The sequence below is a fragment of the Pagrus major genome, chromosome 22 (assembly GCF_040436345.1).
Source record: "Pagrus major chromosome 22, Pma_NU_1.0".
Classification (NCBI taxonomy): Eukaryota; Metazoa; Chordata; class Actinopteri; order Spariformes; family Sparidae; genus Pagrus; species Pagrus major.
In genome coordinates this window covers 19362043-19385284 of record NC_133236.1, presented here as the reverse complement: position 1 = coordinate 19385284, position 23242 = coordinate 19362043, and the positions used below count along the sequence as shown (strand labels likewise).

Below are 23242 nucleotides of genomic sequence, written 5' to 3'. Positions count from 1 at the left end.
CAAGCTATAATAAGATGTGTGTCACTTGCAATTTGTAAGTACATGTCATTCTATTATCGCTAATATAAATGGAAATGGACAAGCGAAATAGTGAATTTGCTGTAATGTTTATCGCTTCTGCAATTCGTGATGTGGAGAAGGGGATGTTGAGGCTGTTTAAAATCCACACTTACGGGCTGTGCGACCTTTCGTTTGATGTGTATGTGGCATAACACTCTATTTTCTAATCTTAATACAAACTCCAGCGTTTTGGAAAGGATTAATTTATCTTTTAGCAACGTCCCACTGGAGGCTAAGGTTGATGTATTCTGAAGGGATTTGTCATCAAACCAGAAAATAGACAAGTTAAAACATACTTTTATATTTTCTGAATAATTTGTAATATTTTTGGACATTTGCAGGGTTAACATAACAACTCAACTCTAAATTTCAAGGGTAACTCCCCAAATTTTACACATGAAGGTGTGTTGACAGGTCTTGGAGAGTACTACTGCACAAGTGGAAAAAGTAGTATAAAGCCTTTTGTGGCTCCAAATGAAGCTGCATGTAATTGATGATAAATTGCCTCCAGTGATGTCACTCAGTGGCTAAATTGCATTGTGGGTAATTTAGACAGCAGGTTTTGGAATAGAAGAGGAATGCTCAGAATGAAAAGGGTTTTTAAACTGTCTGTTATGAGTCCAACAGTGTTATTGGAGTGCAATGCCAGACCAGTGGACTGCTTTCCAAAACCTGGTGCCTACATGACCCACAAAAAAAGCCCCTTATCTTTCTTTAGTTATACTGTACTGCCCTAACGTTAGCTAGCCAGCATAAGCAACATTAGCACTAGTGTTAGCAATGTTAATGTTTGCTCACATTAGCAACATTAACATCAGCTAGCTAGTGTTGGCAATGTTACCATTGGCAGGAGATGGAAAGCCCCATTTAGTGGCTGAATGTTATCAATAACACTTTGAACTCCTCATTGGGGGCCTTTACACCAAATTGGAACTGGTTCCATTCTGGTTTGTGCAAATAAATCTGATCCATTCTGAGCATATCAACCACAACTTGGCTCCCGGCTAGAACCAGAAGATAGCAGGCTTTCCTTTATTTGAAGTACGAACCGAAGTGGGAATGTCATATTCTACAGGTCACTTGATGATAACGCATCCTTGATGACAATGATTACCCTCAAAATTGGTGGAAACACCAAGGTACCAAGAACCAGAGCTAATCTGGTGGAAAGGGGGTAAAAGAAAACACTTCTTAATGCCACAGGATAGACTTTGGAATAGAGGTGAAATGTTGAAATAATGCAATGGCCACTGGAAAAAAGCATCTAGATGAAACAAGGTGAGGAGGAGTGGAAGGTACCATAAAGGTGAATTATACAAAAAGTAGAACAGAGCTAAGCAAAGAAAAGTGGAAGTTATTGCTTGTCCTCTTTGTCAAGAACACCAGTATCTACCTCTCTATCTTATCATCCCCATCTACCCTCTGTCTCCTCATTATCACTCCTTACCTTCCTCTTCTGCCCTTTTTTTGCTTTAATTAGAAACCTTTCCCATCTACCTCTCTATCCTCGCTCATCTGCACAACTCCTTTCCCCTGGACCATCTTCTTGCTCTGCCCTCTGCCACCACTCCATTCCTCTCCTCCATCACTCTTCCTCTCTGCATGTCCTTTTCCCCTGGCAAAAAGCCCTGTCTCATCCATTCCGCTCCCGTCTTCTCTCTGTCACACACTCTCCCTCGCTCCCACCCTCCTCTCCCGCTCTCCCACCACTCACTCTCGCCTTTTCTTCCCTGCAGCCCTGTCGACGAGACGAGTCGTCTGTGTGTACCATACACTGATCTCGGCAGACACCTGTTCCACCCTACCTCCTCCTCTCGTCCCTCTTTCTCCGCACACACACTCGTGCACAGAAGGGGATGAGGGGGGGGAAGCGTGAAGCAAAACGCTCCAGTGAATAATTTAAGTCTCTACAGCAGGGAACCAAAATGGAGCCTGTCAAGCAGACAGATCCATTGAAACAGCAAAGAGACAGGTCGCTCGCTACCTGGAGTCCGATACTGTGTCTGGAAATGATAGACCGACTAATGATTCTTTCTTATCTCATTAAAATTAAACTACGCTAACCTTTTGAACGGTTAAATGCTGAGAACACCAGCATCCCTCACCTCACTTAAGTGCTGCAAGGTGACCTGATAGACCCTGAGATTAGTGTTGCAGTGTTGGCGATATGAGTTTGATTCCTGCAGTGTTCAAAAATTGATCCACATATAATTGATTCCCTCCGGATGTAAACTCTCTCCATATGGCACAAAAGCTATATAGCACACTCTTAGAAATAAAAGTGCTGTCTAGAACCATATAGGCTTCTTCCGATTGTCCTTGTAGGAGAACTCTTCTTGGTTCCTGGTGGAACTACCTTGAACCCAACATCAAGGGTTGAACCAAGAACTAGTGGTGGACCGGCATTGGCTTTTTCAGGGCCGATACCGAAACTGATTATTAGAAATCAAATAGACCGATAACTAATATTTGGAACCAAGACATTTGCAACACATAGTTACTAGTGGATTCAGATTATTCAGATTATTCTAAACATGTATGTCTGACATGTAACCAATTAGACATTGTTGTGGGCGGGACATTGAGTGCGAGGACGCTGCATCAGAGCCATAGTAGCACATTTTCATATCAGTTTATTTAATTGGCAATCTGATGGAAAAATCATTGATACCGATTATTGGAAAAATGCCGAATGTCGGGCCTGATAATCGGGACATTACAAAGTACCATTTGAATATTTGTGGGTGAGGATTTTTTATTACCCATGCTTCAATGCACAATCCCCTGTCTTCCAAAAAGGGTTACTTTGGATATTAATGGTTCTTAAAGCAACACTCAGTCTGACAAAAACCCCTGAAGAACCCTTTTTTTGTTCAATAAAATCTCTCTGGGCATTAAGAGTGGGTGGCAGCATCAGAGGTTGACATCTGGGCAGTAACACTCACAGTTCAATGGCTTTGTTCCACATGATGACGTAGCCTGAGAGCGTAAAGGACTCCACGTTGACGATGTGGATGTTCCCTCGTTCTGTGCCGATGTACAACCATTTACTCTGGAAGGGCAGGTGGCAGAAAGTTATTCTGTGAAGAGAAGGAGAAGAGGCATGAGTTTAAAAAAGGTAGCGAGGATGACAGAGAAAGAGGAAGAGGAAGGATGGACAAAGCAGGGAGAAGCGGCGAGACAGAGGCTTCTCTAAAAATCACTCGACATCCTATTATAACGAGACAAATTATGCAAAACTCTTTGAGGATTATTTACCACTCCATCAGGTCGAAGCAGTTGAGATGAGAGCGGCAAAGCAAAGAGATTTTTGAGTCATTCAATCAGCGCCTTCTCTGCAGACCTACAGGATACACGAGGGCAGGGAGACACCCATAATTTCCCTGTTTTCATCATCACCCCCCTCATCTCCTCTTTTCATCCATCCATCAGACTTAAGTTTAATGAGAGGTTATAAACCCTTCGCTCCTTAACTGTGGCGATCCATTCATCTTCTCATCCCTTTTTCATCATTTTGTTCTTTCATCCAGCCGCTGATTCAACCTCCAATCCGTCTGACGAATAATAATGTACAACCTTGGTAATCCGGCTTGCTAATATTTCAAGGTTGTTCAGCTCCTCCAGTGATCCTTTTGATTTCGCACGGTGGTTTGAGCTACACCTGTGAGTGGCCTGTATCTATGAGACAAGGGTTCATCAGCTTGGACACACCGCCCAAGCAGGACGGGAAATAAAGTTGTATCAGGATCTTTTGACGCCACTATCGCATTTCTCCAGGGAGGAAGGACACACTGAAGTGTTTCCCCTTCGTCAATGACAGATTGGCTCATGTTCAAGTTTAAGTTTTAAATTTAATCTGCTGTCAAAGCCGGATTAAGTAGATATACATTGTATGACAAGAAAATATCACTTTGAGACAAAACAAAGTCAGTTTTCTTCCTGTAATTACATTAAACGCTATCTTGTCGGGGAGATGAATTAATAAAACTGACTTTAAATATAAGACCAGGCCCTTCAGTATGCAGTATTCCAGGAAAGATCATGATAACCCAGTTCCCAGAGCATCAATTACTTTTTCCAGGCTACATAATATTACAACAATGTATCTAAAAAAATGCAGTGAATAAGCAAAAATGTCATGCAGGAAAAGTATCAACATAACAAAGACACATTTTAAAGGTCTGTTATTAAAAAAAGTGAGATTTCCTGTCATTTTTGTTTACTATCAAGTAGGTCTAGATGCTATTTAAATAATGTGAAATTATCACTAATCCATGAAGAAATGCGTATTTAGAAAACTGTGCCTTTAAATGAGCTGTCAGGACTTCCATAAGGTTGTGATGTCACAACAATACAGTCACCGCCCTCGGCCACGCCCCCAGAACGACTGTGGTTGCAACACTGTCAGAGCTGATCTGTAAACAGGCTGACTCAGGCCTGTGAGAACTGACCAATCAGAGCAGAAGGAGGGGGGCCTCAAAGCAACAGCTAAGCAAGGGTTAGCTCACTTTGCTAACGATACCTAGCAAACGCTAACATCGTTAACCTTGCTAACACCAAGTTAGCAGTGAATGTATAATGTTTGAGGTTGGTATATAACTGTATTTTGTCGGAGAATGGGTTAAACATAAAAATGTAATTATACTGTATAGATAAACATACAGTTAACATATATCAAAACAGAAATCTGTGTAAAAATGTCCTTGCAGTGTCTAAGAGTGTCCCGTTTGTCATAATGCTCAGAAATCCTGTAAAGCCCCCCCCCACACACACACACACAGACACACACTCTCTTACTCTCTGTGAGTCTATCTCACACTGTTGCTCCAGGGTGGTACTGGGAGTAGCAGCTCCTACTACACACACACACACACACACACACACACACACACACACACACACACACTCATCTCCCCTCTCTGCCCCAGTGCTCTGCTCTCAAACATGAATATATTCATTTTTTGGAGGAGCGGCATCGGGATACTTGACATAAATTTCATCCACGCCGTACAAACTGTGCAGAGGCACACAAAACAACACTTACACACACTAACCTACATTTACATCCAGCAGGAATATGACCTTCGTAAATCAAATTCGGAGTTGCACATGTTAAGTCGAGTCTCATCTGTCCGGGCAGGTTGACAAAGAGCAACATGAGTTTTCTTTGAAATCTTTTCTGTTGGAAGCACAAGACACAGGATTCATGATCCACTGTTGTGAGTGTTTAAGGCCAATAAAATCAAGTCAGTGATGATTTTTTTCATACTGTAACAAAAGCACAATCTTTCCCAAACCTGAACCAAGAGCTTAGCTGCTTTACGATAACCATGAAATATGAATGCTTTAGTTGCTGATCCCAGCACTGCTGGAATGAAACAATGTGACAGATTTGTTTGATATAAAAGCGTTTCTTAAGGAGGCAGGGTTGTAAGAGTATGAGCTGCATCACTAACACGGAGAGTTGATCATTGGCATACACGCACTCGTACGGACTCACTTAACCAGGCAAGATGACTAAGAGCTACATGACTTTTCATGACAACTTGTGGCGTGCTTGTATCCAGTAGGCAGCCTGTCTCCTGGATTTAATGTCCTTTTCCATCTGCACAAACAGATGTGCCTCATCTACGTGTATGAGGACGGGATGTGTTGGTTTGCCAACCTACAAACTCCTGTCTCCGGGGACTATTTGTCTCTGTATCCATGTGCCTGCACATGCTTGTGTTTATGTAATTACACATGTACTATATGTAAATGTATATTCTATATAAACACGTTAGATCTGTGTGTGCACGCACACCAGCGAACTGATCAAGTGTTCCTAGAGCCAGCGTGAGAGGGCCAACTGAGAGGCAGTGTCAGGAGCATAATTATACAAATTTGCTTGCAGTTTAGAAGCGTGCATGTGTGTGTGTGTGTGTGTGTGTGTCCAATTCTCTGTGTATGTGTCTGCACCCGATTGTTTGTGCAACTGTACTAATTGTGTGTGTCGCTCTGTTCACACTTGCGGTGCGCGCACGTGTCTCCTGGTGAAATCTCCAGCTTCGAGTGGTCACGACGCACAAAGGCAGCTGCCAGCTTGCAGGCTCAGGGCCAAACACATTGCCTCAGAAATGACAGACGCCTGCCACACACACACACACACACACACACACACACACACACACACACGACTCTGAGGCTAACTCCACTGTGGGCTAGACGTATTGGAGCATGGTTCACTGGAAATGAATTGGGGGGAGAGGGGGTTACTTTTGAAAATCACCATTTGTAATGCATGGTTTTATGTGGTGTTTCCATCAAAGAGGATCGCTGCTACAAATGGAGTAATCTGTACCTGCCTGTCATTAGAAAGACACCAGATTGAAGACTTTCATCCAAACGACCTTGATCTACTGACACGTCCCTTTTTTATGAATAACCTTTATTAAAATGCCCTTGAGCAAAGCAGCGACCATTAACTGCTGCATGGCTGACAAGACAATAATGTGGTATAAAAATATAATTTGGTCCCTGGAATAGGTGTCATCACAGCAGCAAAACAGTAACGGGACACATAATATAACACTGATTTATGTACAAATATAATGCTGGTGTGCACAATAATGGCAGAACACAGTATGAGGGCTGATCATGTTTCTAAATACAATATTTTTATCATACTGTATAATAATGTAGTTAAAGGGGCACTATGTAGTTTTGGAGAAGACATTATATTTATAATATTAATGAGGTAGTAATATAAAGTCAGAAATATTTATCTTTTCCATAACTGAATAAAAAAGCTGTTCTTAGGGGAAAATACGGTCCCCAGAACACTGTTGGAAGCTAGAAAAGTGGCAGGGTCCGCCACATATAAACAAAGTAAAACAGTATGAAACTGCGTTGTCCTTTAAGGTCAGTTTGTTTATTTAGTTTGTTTAGGTAGCTAGTTAGCAACATTAACGTTAGCAATGTTAGCTAACACTGGCAAGCTAGACTCAGCATTGTAGCAACGTTAGCTAGTGTTAACAAAGGTAAGCTAGTGGACGAACTGGCAGCCACTTGAGGGGACAGATCATTTGAATTTGTAGTGGTGTGACGTGAATAAAGATCTTTCTCTTCTGATTAAAATTTCTTCTCCAAAACTACATATTGCACCTTTAATAAAGCTGCATCTGATAATCCTCAGTTAGATTATCGGGCCAGCATTCTTGTGTAAAAGGATCAGAACACAGCAGAGGTTTAGAGTAGTTGAGAGGATGGATATTCCTTTCGGCGTTGTTTGGAATTGACAAGATAATTTTTTTTTAAAAAGTTGGCTATGTGTTAAATAGCCCTTAGATGTTGGGAAAATGACAGATTCCTGCTGCAGTAAGAAAATCAAATAGCAGTCAGTGACATACAGTATCAATTTGGCAAAGCTCCACGCTGGAGGGAGGAGTGTTTTCTAATCTGAGAGGCCAGAGACCCCAATCTTCCCACAGGGTCTCAATTAAGCAGAATCTAATCTGATAACACACTGCGTACACACACACAGATTGTCTCTACAGCACATCTCTTTGGCACTTTCGCACTCTTTCTCAGCTTTACACAACACCTACAAAAATCACTGCAAGCTTGTGCTTTTTTCATAATTAAAACAAGGCATTAATTCACCCTCAGACTATTTTTTTTTTAAGTTTGAAGGTTAAGTCAGAGAGAGAAGACAGGGAATCATCCTGCATCAACAGCCCAGCAACAACCTTAATCAGACTAATATCTCTGAGTAAGCTCTTCCCGGCTGAATTATTTAGTTTTTTTCAAGTATTTTAAGTCATTTAATGAATGCAGGTGTGGTGTCGACAACTACTAAGCAGATATTTTCAGGTTTTAGCGTCTTCTTTAAAAATACTTCAAGACGGGGTGGGCCACCTGCTGGGATAAAACCTGAGATTCAGGCTGTATTAATGTTGAATATTAAGTGACTCTGATCAGCTTCCAGAAGCATAAGCAGCTAAAGTAAAATATAACAAGAAATCATCTAAAAAAATCTTCCCTTAAAGCAAAAAAGTAGAGAGTTCAGGTCTCATTTGCGTTGTATGTGTACTGGTGTGTGGTGTGCATGTACTTGTGGTGACCCTGGCTCCCCCTTCTTATTATCTCTCATCATATCACCCTGCATTTAGGATAGCATCCACATCTGCAGTGCATTCCTGCGAGGCCAGGAGGTGACGAGAGCATCCTACGCAAGAATGACTCGGCAGGATTTCTTTTGCGCTCCCTCCGTCCCCACACTCCAACCCACAGACTGACTCACTGCTCTCTGGCTGAGGCCCAGTCTGTCTCAACTCCTCCTCTCCTCCCTTCTCTCCTCTCTCCTAGTGCCTGTGATCTGATGTGAATGGATGCTGACGCTGTAGGGCTTTCTGCAACACTGCTTTCACCCATCAACTCCGATTCTGATCAGGGGAAGGAAGGAGAGAAGAAGGAAGAAAGGTGCAGGCGGAAGGAGCTGTCTGGGGTATTGGAATGGGCTCTCATTTTTTATTTTATTTTTTTTTTTAAAAATAATGGTTAGCCTTCATTTTTGATGCCAGCAGGCATAAAGACAGACGTCGGTGAGACAGCCGTGCTCCCCCTGAATGCTGATCCATTAAGTGAACAATTCAACATTTTAAAATGAATACACTTAATAACTTTCTTGCCGGAAGTTACATGAGAAAATTAATACTACTCTCATGTCTGCATGGAGCTGTAGCCAGGAGGTGATTAGCCTAGCTTAGCAGGAGGAAACAGCTAGCTTGGCTCTGTCCAAAAAGACTACAAGCACCATCACAAATGAGATATGACATGTTAATTATAAAGTCTGTCCCTGCTTGCAGCTTTTATGCTAAGCTAAGCTAATTCAGTAAAGGCTGTAGCTCCATGGTTAACGCGCAGACGTGAGATTGCTTCTCGTCCGGCCCACAGCGAGAAAGCTATTCAGTGCAGAGGGAGAGTGAACCATTGAGTGAACGGACGGGCATTCGCTCTATGGAGAGTGCCGGTGTTGTGTCAAAGTCTGTTCCCCTGCTGATACGTGTTTCCTCACACCACTGGGACATGAGACAGCTCAAAACCGTCATTCTTTCTACTAGATCAGCAAGCAACAAAGCCTACCTACTTATTGATATTTACATTTGTTTCATAGCACTGAGATTGGGAATTCTAGGTCAAATCAGGATTCTCACAGTTGTTACTTGCTTTGGACAGTAGCCGGCAGCAGCCATGTTGCTGACGCTGTCTTTGTGATAGCAGCGCCAACAGGGAAACACGTCAACTAACAGAGATGAGTCCAATAAACCTTTCTGTTGTGAATCTCTGTGTTTACCGACATAACACAGGAGTACTTGAGGGTAGTTTAAACATGAAGGTTTCATTGGGCCAGTGACAGGCTGTTGTTTCCTTTTTATTCTCTTGCACCCTGTCAGGAGGCTGCAGTGGCAGTTCTGGTTGGGTGACTGTCCCTTTGTTGACGTAGGAATTGGCCCCTTTGTCCTCTACACCCTGACAAGCTAAAGTCAAGCTTTGAACAACAAGTCAGAGAGGGAGAAAACAACAGAGCGAAGGCAAAAAGTGGGAAATAGGAAGGAGTGGCAGTGGGTGAGTACGATTTTTTATAGGTTTTACAGATCTGTCCGAGTCAATCTAGCAATGTGGCTTTCTTAAAAACCATCTACACTGTGCCTCGGCTACACTTCGACAGCCATTCTTACCTCGAGAAGATCTTCTAATAGCCATTTGGAAAAAGTAACCTGATGCTACAAAAGTGGTTCAAGTAAAAAAAAAAAAAAAAACTGCTAACTCCTGTTCGGGGCCCTGAGAAGCCCAGCATGCAGTGCCAAAAGAAACAAGATTACCTTTGACAGACTGCCAGTATGTCGCAGGGCTAAAGGGCAACACAGAGGACAATGCATGACATGCATCAGTTCACACCGCATCCATTATCTTGTATGTGAGCCCATAAAGAGGCGGGCCTTGGTGCACATGAGTTGATGCCGCTCAACCTGACAGGATAATGATTTTCCAGCGTCAAACGATGCACGAACGCTTTGTCTTTGTACTGCTCAATTGGGTGTACGACAAAAAGGATTACAAAACGATCACATTCTGTTTCATTAATGTTTTACACAGCATCCCAACTTTTTGAGGGTTGTAGTAAGACTGTCACTCACGAGGCTCAAGTACTGTATTTGCATTTTCTACATCCAAATTCACTTATTATGTATGCATGAGGACTAAAAGGTATTCATCCTCTTGAAATTTTAATGGGATGAGAACCGGGAATGAGGAGCGGAATATATCGTCCCTCTTCTTCTTCACTTTCCCCTGTTCCAAATGTCTTAAGTGACCTCGCAGCTCCCCTCTCCCATCTCCACGTCTCCTGAGATGCAGTCACTCTCCGCTCCTCGGTGTTGCCGCGTCTCGAGGTCATTGCGTTGGACGGCCGTGCTTACTAAAATGTCAGAGGCGGTCAAGCGCCTCCGCAAGAACACAACGCGCCTTAAAAGCTGCTGCCGGCCACCTGTCCAACACATCAGCGCCATCTCAGATCATCGGCTCTGACGTTTAACCCGTTCACCACTTTTCACGGTGACAGACCATTTGCCAATGATATGATGGGCTCTGATGGGTAATCACTGCGTGCATGATTGGACGAGACAGTGGACGACTTCCTCGAGGTGAGGTGATTCTGCACACCGCCCGTCTTGTGTCTCGGAAGTTTGACAACATTGGCAAATGAAACAATTTGATTTTGGAAGGAGAGGATTTTATGGTTGTTTTGCATATTTTTGTCTATTAAAATATACAAGCGATACAGTTTACAGGACATGTATTTATTTATTGCAAAATTATGTTTGTGTGTCATGTCACACTGAGGCTACGAGCAGGAGTAGCTTTGAATTCTCACTGTCGGTGCATTCAAGGACAGTCTGAAATTTCACACTTACTAACCGGCTGCCGAACAATCTCTTTTCCACATGATTGATAATTTGTCTTCTGAATCAGGTTTTCCAATACCTTAACTAATGCAATGCTTATTTGCTTCGCCATTCTTGTCAGCTCTTGGATATTGGATTGTCCTTGATGTAGCACTAAGGAGGGTTTGGAAAAGGGCCCCTGGTGCTAACTGCATAACCACATTGTTTTATGATGGCGGATGAAGTACATCCATGTATTTGCTAGTAGAGGTGTGAATCATCACTGGCCTCACAAATTGATTACGACTGACATGTAAACAACTCAAATGCACAACGATTCTCGATGCATCTCAGTGTATCTCAATAAATCGCATCCTCCATTTTCTATATTCTCGCACATGGCTTCGTTTTCACACCAGCTCAAAGACAGCGAGACACTTCAACACTTAATATCCATAGTTCTCTAAAATTAATGGAAACACCAGACTGCCAGGAGAGTTATCTAAAAAGTTATGGTATGCTTTAAAAGTGGTTGGCACCAATATTAAGTACACACAATTTATAGGTAATAGACTATAAATGCAAATTCACCACTCAGGTTCCTGAAGGACCTCATATCTTAGGATTTCAGCCTCATCCCACAGCATTTCTCATCATGTTTATCAAATAAATCTGAGAAGTTTTCATTTCACACGCCATCCACCATCCTAAAGTGGGTGCATTTGTGGAACAAGTGTGCTTCGCTGTGGGTGTAGCAATTCCCTGCGTCTGTTTATGTTTATGTTCTGTTTGCCCTGTGTGTTTTAACAACCTGCTGGTATAAACCTTCAGGTGTTTGAGTCGGTTCACACCTGTGCCCCAGTGATGGGAAAGCCTCAAAGGCAGAGGAAGTGACCCAAATAATGAGCGTTCAGTTAAAGAGAGAGAGAGAGAGAGAGAGAGAGAGAGCATCAGCCTCTCTGTCACCTCCCTTGCCCTGTGCACAGTTTTGCAGGCGCGTGGACACATTTGTCGAATGAAATGCCGTCTGTTTGCATACAGCATGACAGTGAGTGAAAACTAACAGTTCACACGGGCGGCGAAATGTGTCACTGCCCCTGTTTGGAAGGACACAGTTCGTGTCGCACAAGAGCGAGTGTGAGGGCCTAATTTAGGAGGAGAAACAGAGAAAGGGAGAGGAAAGTGGTGGCGAGATGGACACATCGATCGTGACAGACGGTATCTCTTATCATTTGCAGTCTTGCGTGCGCCTCTTACCTCTCTCTGTTGAACTTGAGGGAGTGGAGGATGGCGGGTCTCTTCTGCCTCAGGTTCCACAGGTGAACACTGTCGTCAGCCAGAGCACTCACCAGCGCTCCCTGTCATAACAGAGGGGGGCATTCTTATTTCATATTCAAAGATTAACACACAGGAAATGTCCATAAACATGTCGATACATTCTCTCTGTTAGCCATGACATGGGTTGAGTCAGACTGCGTTCCCTGGACTCTTTAAATCAGCCACCTTTCTCCCAGGTAACCATGATGATTCATAAGATGCATGTATGTGCGTATGTGTGTAGGAGGCACTAAAAATCGTCTCCATCTCCCCGAGGGTTTGTTTGAGCTGCTGAGTCACAGTCACACACACACACTCACACACACACAGCAAACACACACGACTGAGCATTAAATGCTGCGTTTCTCATCAATATGACGTAAATCAAGATGAATGTTTTCTCCATATGAAACAGAAAGTGCTGTCATTACTCACTGCATGTTTCCAGCGAGTCAGTCGACACTTGACAAAATGCTAAAGAATTGTCACTGTGGCCTGCGGTCGCTTTACATGACATATAGACAGAAGTGCCTATTTGAGCTGAGCAATTGCCCCGTAAGGGTTGGCTGAGTTGTGGGTTGATTCATATCTGTGATTTTATAAAAGGGTAAATGCAAAAGTTATACAACGCACAGTAGTTCTCATACATTCTACTTTGACAGAGGTTGATAGGCTTTATAAAAATCTACCAACACTTTCAATACTGCCACCCGATTGGTAACAAATCTGACATAACTCTTGTGCAGCAGAGCGTCTGACTGACAAGTGTGTCGGATCAAAAACTTCTCCTTTTTTATTCAACTGCACAATATGTAATTTCTGCCACTAGAGGTCTCATTATCAAAACAAAACAAAAGATGTTTGCCGAGTGTGGTTTGGGGCGGGGCCGGGTTCAGCTTCGAAGGAGAGAGTCAGGTGCAGAGCCGGACCTTCTGGAGGATTAAACACCTACAGTCACATCAGATTCTGCACTGATCCTGAGCCGTTTACCGACGCGAGGAGAGCTCAGAGATTACTTTCAAACTTTTGGGATTAAAGAGTGGATTTGTCTTCACTCCTGTTTATCAACCCGACTGCAGCAGTGATCCGCGGAGGAGACCTCCACTGTCAGGTGTTTATATACTGTAATGTTGACAGCGAACTGGAGCTGGAGGGGAAATGTCCTTTACTATATGAATGACATTACATGGATGAGAGGGGAAAAGAAGAGAAGGAACCTCTGGTGAGTGCTGAATTTAGTGAGGCTGAATTTAGACACACAGATGCACACACCCTCGATGTGTGCCGTTGTTCGCTAATGTGAGTTTACAGCTATTGTACAGTGATGAACGACTGTTTTGGGAGAATAAATACTCACATGTGTTACTTGAATAAACATGTTTTAGATTTATTCAAGTTACATTGAGTCTCGTTTACAGACTTCCCTGACCCGAGAGTAGCAACGGGCGACCAAATGAAATACATGGTTACCTTGAGTAAACTTGTGGACTGTTAGATATCAAAGCTAATTTTTTGACATTTTAATATAATAAAATACACTAACACAACACAACACAAACACAATGACTTGCAGTTATATATATGCTCCCTCGCAGGCTTGTATGTTCGCAGGTTTTGGGACTATTTAAACGCCAACAGAACAGTCTTTTGTCCTTTTTTCGGTGCAGCCGACGCATTGTCTCCTTCCCTCGAATATGGATTTGGACATAGATTACATCAACAACTGCAGCTCCGAAAGCACTGGGGTCAACCCTAGTGCAGAGCATTCAGAAAGTGCTGATACCAGGAAAATATGGTAATAATGACTGATTCTACTCTTGGTACAGTAGCATATAAGGAAGATAACAAATCACTGCGATAAAACATGGAAATAGTGGAGGGAGATAAGCAGATAGCAGTGGCAAGTTATTTTTACATTACCAACACCATCTTCCATAAACGCTCCCCTACAACGGCACACAGAAGGAACTACTTTTTGAACATTTTAAGGCATGAAATGCGATTACCAGGGATGAGCATTCATGAATCAGCCTCTAAGTCTTAAATTAATTAAATGACATACAGCACAGTGGACTTTTTTATAGACTAAAGTGAAACACTGGGGCAGGGTAATAATATTTCTTTCCCAATGACATTATTACCCATGTAGCTACCTGTCTGTGGCTTTGTAAGACAGGCCTAGTTGTACTGCTGAGTACAGATGCCTCAATGGGGTAATAAAGCATTGTGCTTACTCATGTTTTCTTTAACCTACCTCATTGATGAGAAACTGTAGCTGGATGACGGCCGATCCACTCTCGTGCTGACAGTAACACTCCACGCCTGGACGACCAAACCTGAGAGGTTCTCTGTCAAGGAACGTACAGTCGGAACCAAAAGTATGCACTGAATACACGTAAGGCGTCTTTTTTTGTATTTGTTCAAATGTACTGCAGCACAGAACCTCAGCGCCTCAGCGTTTGAAGGTCATTTGCTCCTCGCAAATTTCTCCTGATTCAAAGGTCATGACATCTGTCACCTGGTTATACTAGGAAGGAAAATGAAATATCCACAGTGACATTTTTATGGTCTACCAACAGAGCTTGAACATATTCATCACCTACAACGAGGAAAGATCTTCTATGTGCAGGACTTCACCCTTTGTGACTCCAAACATGCCTATAAATCTTCGAATGAAGGCACCTAGGAGCCAATTAGGGGAATATGGGTGGTGCTGCAGAAAATGACGAAAACTGTAACGGGATTGAGGAGGAGAAAATGGAAGGAGTGGAGGGGTGGGGGGTCAGATATTCAAATGTATAGAAAATGAATCAGCAGAGAAGGGGTGGATATAATGTGAGCAGATGATAAAATAATAGCAGGGAGTGAGAGAGAGAGCAAGGGTACAGTTAAGCAGAGATGGACAACTCTGATAAAAGATGCAGAGACGAGCGAAAAAACAGGCAGAGAGGGGCGGAAGGATGGATGCTGGAAAAAGAAAGAAGGAGGGGAAGGAGAAGGGACCGACAGAGAATAACAAGCTTCTCTTCCTGGGGAGAGTGAATGGGTGAGCTTACTGATTATATCCATTCATTCTTCCGCATCACTCTCAGGATCATGGTGGGGGGTGGCAATTTTTCATACTGGGGGCACATAGAGGTGTTACACCCTGGGGACGACACTATTGCTCATCATTAGTGTGTGTGTGTGTGTGTGTGTGTGTGTGTGTGTGTGTGTGTATCTTGGTGGGGGGTGGGGGATGATGGCCAGCTACTTTAAATTGCCTGCAGAGGTTTCTGAACTAAAACCGTTTGAAGCATGCAGTGAACCATGAATACAGATGAATCAAACATTATTAGGATATTTCATGGATCTACATAGAAAACAGAGAAAATAACAGAGAGAGGCCCAATACCAATACAACGTTTGCCCCATACCGCTTAGCCCTAACCCTGAGTTTTACATTCATGTCTAGAGGTAGCGTGTCCTGATTCTTTCTGGATATAGGGGTAGAGTGACGTGTTAAGTCTGATTTATAGTTGCACGTAGGCTCTGAGCCTATGCTGTAACCTATGCGAGTGGCCTATGCCATTGTGAGCATTAAAACATGTTCTGGCGTGTTTCCGTTGCTGGTGGTGGTGGTAGAGCAGATTGCCAGTACTTTCCCCAGTAAACACACTGACCTATTTGGCTCACAGCTATGTCTCTGTGCTAACAGTAGTTGGTTTGGCAAGGTAGCATTTGCCCTGCGGACATCCCTCAGGAAACTACAGGTCACAGTCCCTGCAAGATACTAAAGGAAAAGCCAGAAATGCAATGCTACCAAGCGAATCAATCATAGCCGTTCTGGTCTGCATCACTGTAACATGCAGTTACATTCCTGGGATGATGTATGTCAGGCTATGGCCATAGGCTAGGATGTACAGGGCATGCATCCAAGCAGAGCTTTTCAGGCTACTGGCCCTCCCAGTCGTTTCTGTGATATTATGGTACTTTTCCTTGTTAGAAGCATAAAACAATTGCTACTAGTTTGCTGATGTCTCAGTACCTAACTAGCTAGCTAAACTTACATTGTTATTGCTGATTTGTGCATAATAGTCCCAAATTCTGACATATTTCAGTGTTTCAGTTTTGCATTCCCAAACTTAATCCAACGTCTAGCAGCAAAGTCGCTGCACTTGTTGCCGCTCTTCTACTATCAGTGCTGACTGGTAGGATAGGAGCATGGGTTGCAAATGTTAGCCTATAAAGCACTGCTAGTGGCAAGGTAATGAAGCAGTGTTCTTTGTTATTTGATGACCTGATTGATGAAGTTGTGAATGAACTGAGAGCGCCCATGCTTATATCAACATCAGATAACTGACAAATGGCATTGTGATAATACCTGGATTGCAACAATAATACGAGAAAGGACCACAGCTGAAATCGGCATATTGGAAATGTCGGGTCACATCTGTTTACATAAACGCCATCGATGACCACTGATAAAATCTGAAGGTCTTGAAAGGTTGTCCCATTTCATAGGGGGAGATTTCAACCGCTACCCCTAGTAACTGTGATTGAGTCAAAGACTGGGGTAACAAGATATTCCTTTAATTATCCGTTGAGCAGATAAAAACAGCAGTACATGTTGGTAACGACAATATGGTAGCAACAGCAACAGCAGGACCAGCAGAGCCCACCTAAAAATCTAATTCACACACCGATAATCAAGTCCTCCTCTCCCACAGTGCAAACTGCGCCTTCAGCCCCCAGACAGGCTCCAGTGTAATTTATTAGGGTGTAATGCATGTAATCATTCCTGAGGTGTGTTGTGACCATCCCAATGAATAAAGCCACCGCACGAACAGAGCCGGCACCACACACCTCGTTTTACCTCAGCCAAAAGCCTCGAACTCATCCACTCCAGATTTTTTTTCTCTGGACTGTATTTAATTTAATCTCTTCACAGTTTGCAGCCTTTGGTCCAACGTAGTATTAATCTCCATTCAGTGGATACTATTTCTGATGAGCGTGGAGGAGAAACTAGTAGCTAAAGAGACATTTAATGGCATCTTAAACAGGGCTTCAAGAGATTAGATATTAGATTTCGTGAGATGGCCAGAAATCCACTCCAAGCAACTGTTTCCTAACAAGCCCAACAAAAGTGAAATCCACAATTGTGAATATCTAGTCAGTGCTAATCAGGACGTTCTAATGCAGCTCTGATATATTAAATCCCTAGATCTTGGGGAAAAAAATATAAAAGTCTGAGAGACTCACGGTGCTCCATCCAACCAGATTTATCAGAGAGAGCTGAGGGCAATTCTTAAATCCCAGCAGAGCACATGCTAGACGCCCCCCAATCAGCTATCAGTGTGACAGAGTAGCCTCTGTGCTGCCCCTGAACTCTTCAGGTGGATTAAGCTTTTCCCTCCCCCTCCTGGACATGCAATTAAAGGAGTCCAGCTCTGAGCTCCAGTGATGCCCTGACCAGGAGAAATCTACCAGCTCCACTGGATTTAAGCCAGTAAGCCTCCAGGAGAATTGAGCAGACCCTAAACTGCCTAAAGGTCTCGATGATGATCTGAGTCTTCCCCTATAACACACCTGAGTCAGTACCGTGAAGTTCCAATGTCTAACCCTCAATTAACCATCAAGAGCCTACGTCTGAAAGTAAAAAGAGGTATAACCTTCTCCTGAACAAAACCAAGTATATCCAACTGCAGCCGCAGCAGAGGAAGCCGAACCTCCAAATATGTTTCGTGCAGGATTCATATGCTGATTGGGTCACAGAAGAGGCCGAAACAACATTTACATGTTCATAAATATTGTAATCGAGGGTTATAAGTTGCACCTATACTAATGAAGATAATAAAATAATAATACAAAGGCTCCGTACATCTGCAGCGCATACAGACTCACTCTGTTTTTGCACCTTTCACAATAAAATTCCTTGACAGTATAGACTGAGTAACTGCTTATCCGGGGGGAACTAAAATTTAAATTCCTAAGCTACCCTTTGTTTGCATTGATTTGTTGATTGAGAGGAAGAACAACAACATAGAAGAAGAAGAAGACACCTTAAGGTTGTTGTTTTGATTAGACCACATTATTTGTGATCAAAGTCTTAAAGTCAAAAATTGTTACCTTTAATACCTTTAATTTCTGAACTATTGTCTTCCTTTGCCACCGTAGCATCATGTTAAAGTCTGCACGGCTGCAAGGATGCAGCTGGAACTTTTCAAACCAACACTACACTGGGATCTATAAGACCTAGAGTTGGCCCAAAGGTTGGAGACCTTCCTTGTTCCAGCTTCACCTTTACATTATAGGGATAAAGTTCACTCATTGGTCTCAAAATCTATATAGAAAATAATTTAGATTCTCCTCAAAAGCACATAGATATGTCGACATCTTCCACTGCTGATGATGTCAGCTTTAAGTTTCAAGTAGTGATCTCTCATGGAGTCTTCATCGAGCTAGTAGCTTTTTGTTTTTGGTAAAAAAAACACAAACAGTTAGGGTGTGTATGCCAGTCATCGAGACATCAATAGCTTCATCTAGACGAAGATAAGAGGCGTTCTAAATAAGTGCAACGTCAACTGTCAAATAGAGACCTTACAGAGGGGGTTCACAAAAGAAGAGCCATAAACAAACAAAATGAAATATATAGAGTGACAGAAAGTCTCTGCTGCACTGAACACTTAAAAGTTTTGAGCTTTGTACGCTGCAATAAATTTAAAAGACACAAAGTATGATGACTATAAGAGAGAGAGGCATGAGAAAGCTCATCAGCACACACCAAATCACTGTCACAGCTAGTGGATGAGGACAGAGGACCCCGATGCTCTCTCCACTTGACCTAGTACGGCTGCGATCCTCCAGGACACTGCTGCTGGCGAAACTGTCACATACTTGGAGAGGGACACTGACGTCCATGTAGGTCAAAATGTGCAAGTAAGGTTGCGCAAGCTTAGATCAGCTATTTTAATGAGGATCATAATGTACGGCACGCCTAAGAGCTTTAATTATGTTGTTTTTAATTGTTTCCACGCTCAGAAGGGGAAAAGCGATGAAAGAGGGGAAGAGGCTCCTGCTCTGCTGCTGTTTCCAAAAACATAAGAAATAGTCTACCACCTTGAAGTGTCAATTGAATTGCTGCCTGTACATGAAGATAATCACTGGAGGTAGCTATTTGTCTTCATAAACTGTGGAGTAATCTGCGGTAAGTTAATGAGCGCTCTCTAAATTGAGGAAGGAGGGAACTAAATTTAAAACACATCGACGTTTCCTCAGTTTGTGTTTCGTCTCTGCACAGAAAGCCGTACAGCATCGTTTCTTTGTTTGACCTTCAAACATGCGACTGCACCTGTGTTAGTCAGCGTGGTCTGGGCCTGGCGACAGTACAGTCCATCTAACTCAAAATGAATTAATTGAAAACTCTTTCCTAATGTTGCCTGGCAACCAAACCTTCCAGGGCCTAAGAAAAGAGAGAGAGAAGGATTTAAGGTTGTGCTTTTTAAACTGCTCGCATTGCCTTCTCTCTGAAGAGAGGCAGCCATCCCACAAGCACATTATCATGAAGCACACAAACACACCGACACAGGCGTGATCATAGAAACATGCCGCAAAATAAATTCAAACCATCAAAGAGAGAAGAATGGATTTTCTTCATGTTTCAAGTAAATGTTGCCATAATAATTATCATTTAAATGCAGCAGGCTACAACAAGACACTGAATCCAATGAGGGAAGACTTAGCTTCAGTACACAAAGAGGTGTGCTTTGGCCATGGACCATTTCACCGTAAGTCAATTAGTTGTAGTAAAGCCCCTTTCTCTACATGCACATGTGTTAAACTGAGAGAGGTACCTCTGCAGAATTTTACGCAACACACTTGTTTCTATACACATTTTCAATCTGTGCATAAAACAGCCTCAGGAATGAGGCTTGAATGAGGTTGAAAAGCTGGTATATCGATAAAAAGTGCAACAGAGACAGACTTAGCAACTACATCAAGACACACATTAAGAATGTGGCTTAAACATCACACAGGCTTTTGCTCCACCACTCCACACAACTCCATCATCACATCGCTGCCTCTTCTTCCTTAATGGCTTAATGGCATCAGGTTAACGCCACCCACTGTTTATCTCAAAGCAGCCATCTCTTGATAATCACATAATAATGGAAACAGACGTTCATTAATTTTCTTGACGCTGTATGTTTGGTTAAAATGTGCATTACATTTGAATAGAAGCTTGACTATTAATGTCAAATAATTTAACACACATACTGTATGCCTTTGCAGCTCCTACTGTATGTTAAACTATTCAGGACACTGCAAAAACTCAAAATCTTACAAAGTATATTTATCTCATTTCTATTTCTATTATATTTCTTGTTAATTGATCTTTGCACCGGTATTGTATTTTGTGACGCATCTTATTTTATTGCATTTTATTTGTTTAATTTGTCTTTCCTGTACTGTCTGGTACTATATTTTGTGAAGCACCTTGTAACTTTGGTTTTGAAAGGTGCTATAGAACTAAAGTTTATTATCATTATTATTATTATTATTATTTAAAGGGGTTCTATGTAACAATTTGTGGCAAATTACCTGGATTTTTCATCTTTTATTGGCCATATGAGAGCGATTTATAACGTAACGTGCATTCTGCGGCGCATGTGTGATTGACAGTGATGGGAGGGGAAGTCTAGTCCACAAGTCTAGTCCACAAGTTTCATCTATTTGCAGACAACTTCCACCAATAGGTTTCTCACAGATGAGTAATAGCCAGTAAGAAGATTTATCAAAGCAGTTAACATCAGCTGAGTTAGATTGACTGTCAAAGTCAATGTACAGAAAATATTTACCATAATTAAAAAAAAAAGACTTTGGTCATTTGTTAATCATAACTAATATTTACCCTTTGTTTTAAATGCTTTGTTATTATACGTCTAAAGACGACATTAGTTTTGTGAGAAAGCTGAAAATGATTTATGAATCATTTGCAATGATTAGTTGATCATTAATAATGGCTCATAAATAATAAAACATTCTGATATATTGTGACCGGAGAAAGGACCACTCCATCTTAAAAGGAAATCTTTTTCTGTGTTATTTATTTGAATGCCCTTTCTGCTGCTCTCAGTATTTGATGGTAATTCAATCTTAACCCAGTGCATGAAAGCTTTTACATTTGTTTTTGTAAACCTCCGGCACTGGGCAGCTATTTACCACTGTTGTGTCAAAATGTGTTTCCTATAAAATACATGTTTCCCCTGGCAGTGAGTCTTTGCCTCGATTTCACGCCAGGGTGGGAAATAACATAACTTCAATTTCTGTGGGTTGTTTTCACATCATTGGCTTTTGACATGGTGTAACAACATTTATAAAAACATTTCACGGGATATAAGAGAGAAAGACAGTCAGAAGACTCACTGCGCTTATAATGAACTTGATCAAACTTTTTTTACAAACCTTGAGACAAGTGAAAAGTGCACTTGCCTTCATGTTGTTGACTGAATATTTCCTAATATGTCTTGGGGAATATGTCAGGGGAAACATATTGATACACCCAGAAAAATCCTCTTGAGCAGAAGAGGTGATTCATTTTATTTTGTTATACTGTTATGTAGAGTCGACAGTGTTTGTTTAGTATAGAAATAGAAAGATTCCTGGTGACACTGTGATTGCAACCCAATTGCCATAATAAATGTTGGCAGTGTACATCTCTATTGAACCTTCACATTCCTTTATGTTGCTACTTTACATTTCTTTACATTGGTTCAGTTGACTTTTTCTGTTGTGACAACGCTGTTCTTATGGTCTGGTTAGGTTAAGGCACAAAAATCACTTGGTCATGGTCAGGACAGGGGTTAGGGGTTAGGGAGGGTGAAGGTAACACCATTGTCCCCCTGCCTCGTCCAACGACTCAGCAGTTGAATGGGGAGTCAACGGTATGGCACAGGCCGGCGCACATTGTCTGCAAGTCCCAGTGTCCAGCACTGCCCCAGGGAAAAGCATAAAGGAATTGAAAAATGTGTCATAGAGCTGCCCAAAAAGGGGGTGAAAGACTTGAAGGGTAACCGCACCCCAAGGGTTAGGTTTAGGCACTACAGTCAGATGGTTAGGGTTAGGGCAACCCACAAAGCAGGGCATAATCCTGCAAAACGTGTCAAGCCGATAAACAAAGCCAGTTAGGGTTAGAAAATGAACCTGGAGGATCAGGTTAAGGCGCCAATCTGGGACGGTTAGAGTTAGGGCGACCAACAAGGCAGGGCATAAACCTAGAAAACTGTGCAGAAGGCCCCAGTGGGGAAGAGTTAGGGGTTTGGGTTAGGATTGAAATTCCTGTTTTGGATGCCACAAACACACCAGGTCTCATCAAAAAAATCTGAGTTTTGTTGTCACAAACACAGCTGGACATTGTCCTGAGGTCTCCTTAACAATATCCACTGGTTTCAACATAAGGGATTTTGAAACGCAGCCTTGAACTGTGGTCACTAGCTCGGCAGCCCTCTCGCCTGTAACCCCACCACCATCCCCTCGGCCTCCCAGTAAAGTCAGGTGAGAACATGATGTGACACATATTGTGGACATGTATAAATGTGAATGTATCAGTAGTTTGCAGAAACATTGCTAACATTCTATCCCGGGGAGAGTGGGCTGAGTGATTTGACAAGTGATATCGAACTGCAAGAAAAAAATCTGCACCTGACCTTTCTTGAATCTTAATATGACACGCATCGCTTTGCAAGAGAAGTTCCTCAACATCTCAGTTGCCACAGTCACATTTCTTCCAGTGTTTTAACAAACATGACCCGAAGTTACTCCGCAGTGCCTCGGCTCCCTCCACACGGGACAGCCTCAGTAGGAGATGTGTCACAGTTGCTGACAAGAGCATTCCTCATTCCATTTTAACCAAGAGAGGTCTCTATCTCGCTCAGCGGCCCCCCTTGCCACACTGCGCCAAC

At 42.4% G+C, this 23242-nt stretch overlaps 1 protein-coding gene across 1 annotated transcript in view; it reads right to left on the bottom strand.

The window, feature by feature from the left end:
• stxbp5a (syntaxin binding protein 5a (tomosyn)) overlaps window positions 1-23242 on the bottom strand; it is a 98707-nt gene that overhangs the window by 41537 nt on the left and 33928 nt on the right. Inside the window, exons 3-5 of the mRNA XM_073493114.1 lie at window positions 14557-14638; window positions 12243-12343; window positions 3006-3140 (exon numbers count right to left, since the gene is read on the bottom strand). Of these exons, the coding sequence (XP_073349215.1) occupies window positions 3006-3140; window positions 12243-12343; window positions 14557-14638 (318 nt within the window). The remainder of the gene's footprint in view (window positions 1-3005; window positions 3141-12242; window positions 12344-14556; window positions 14639-23242) is intronic.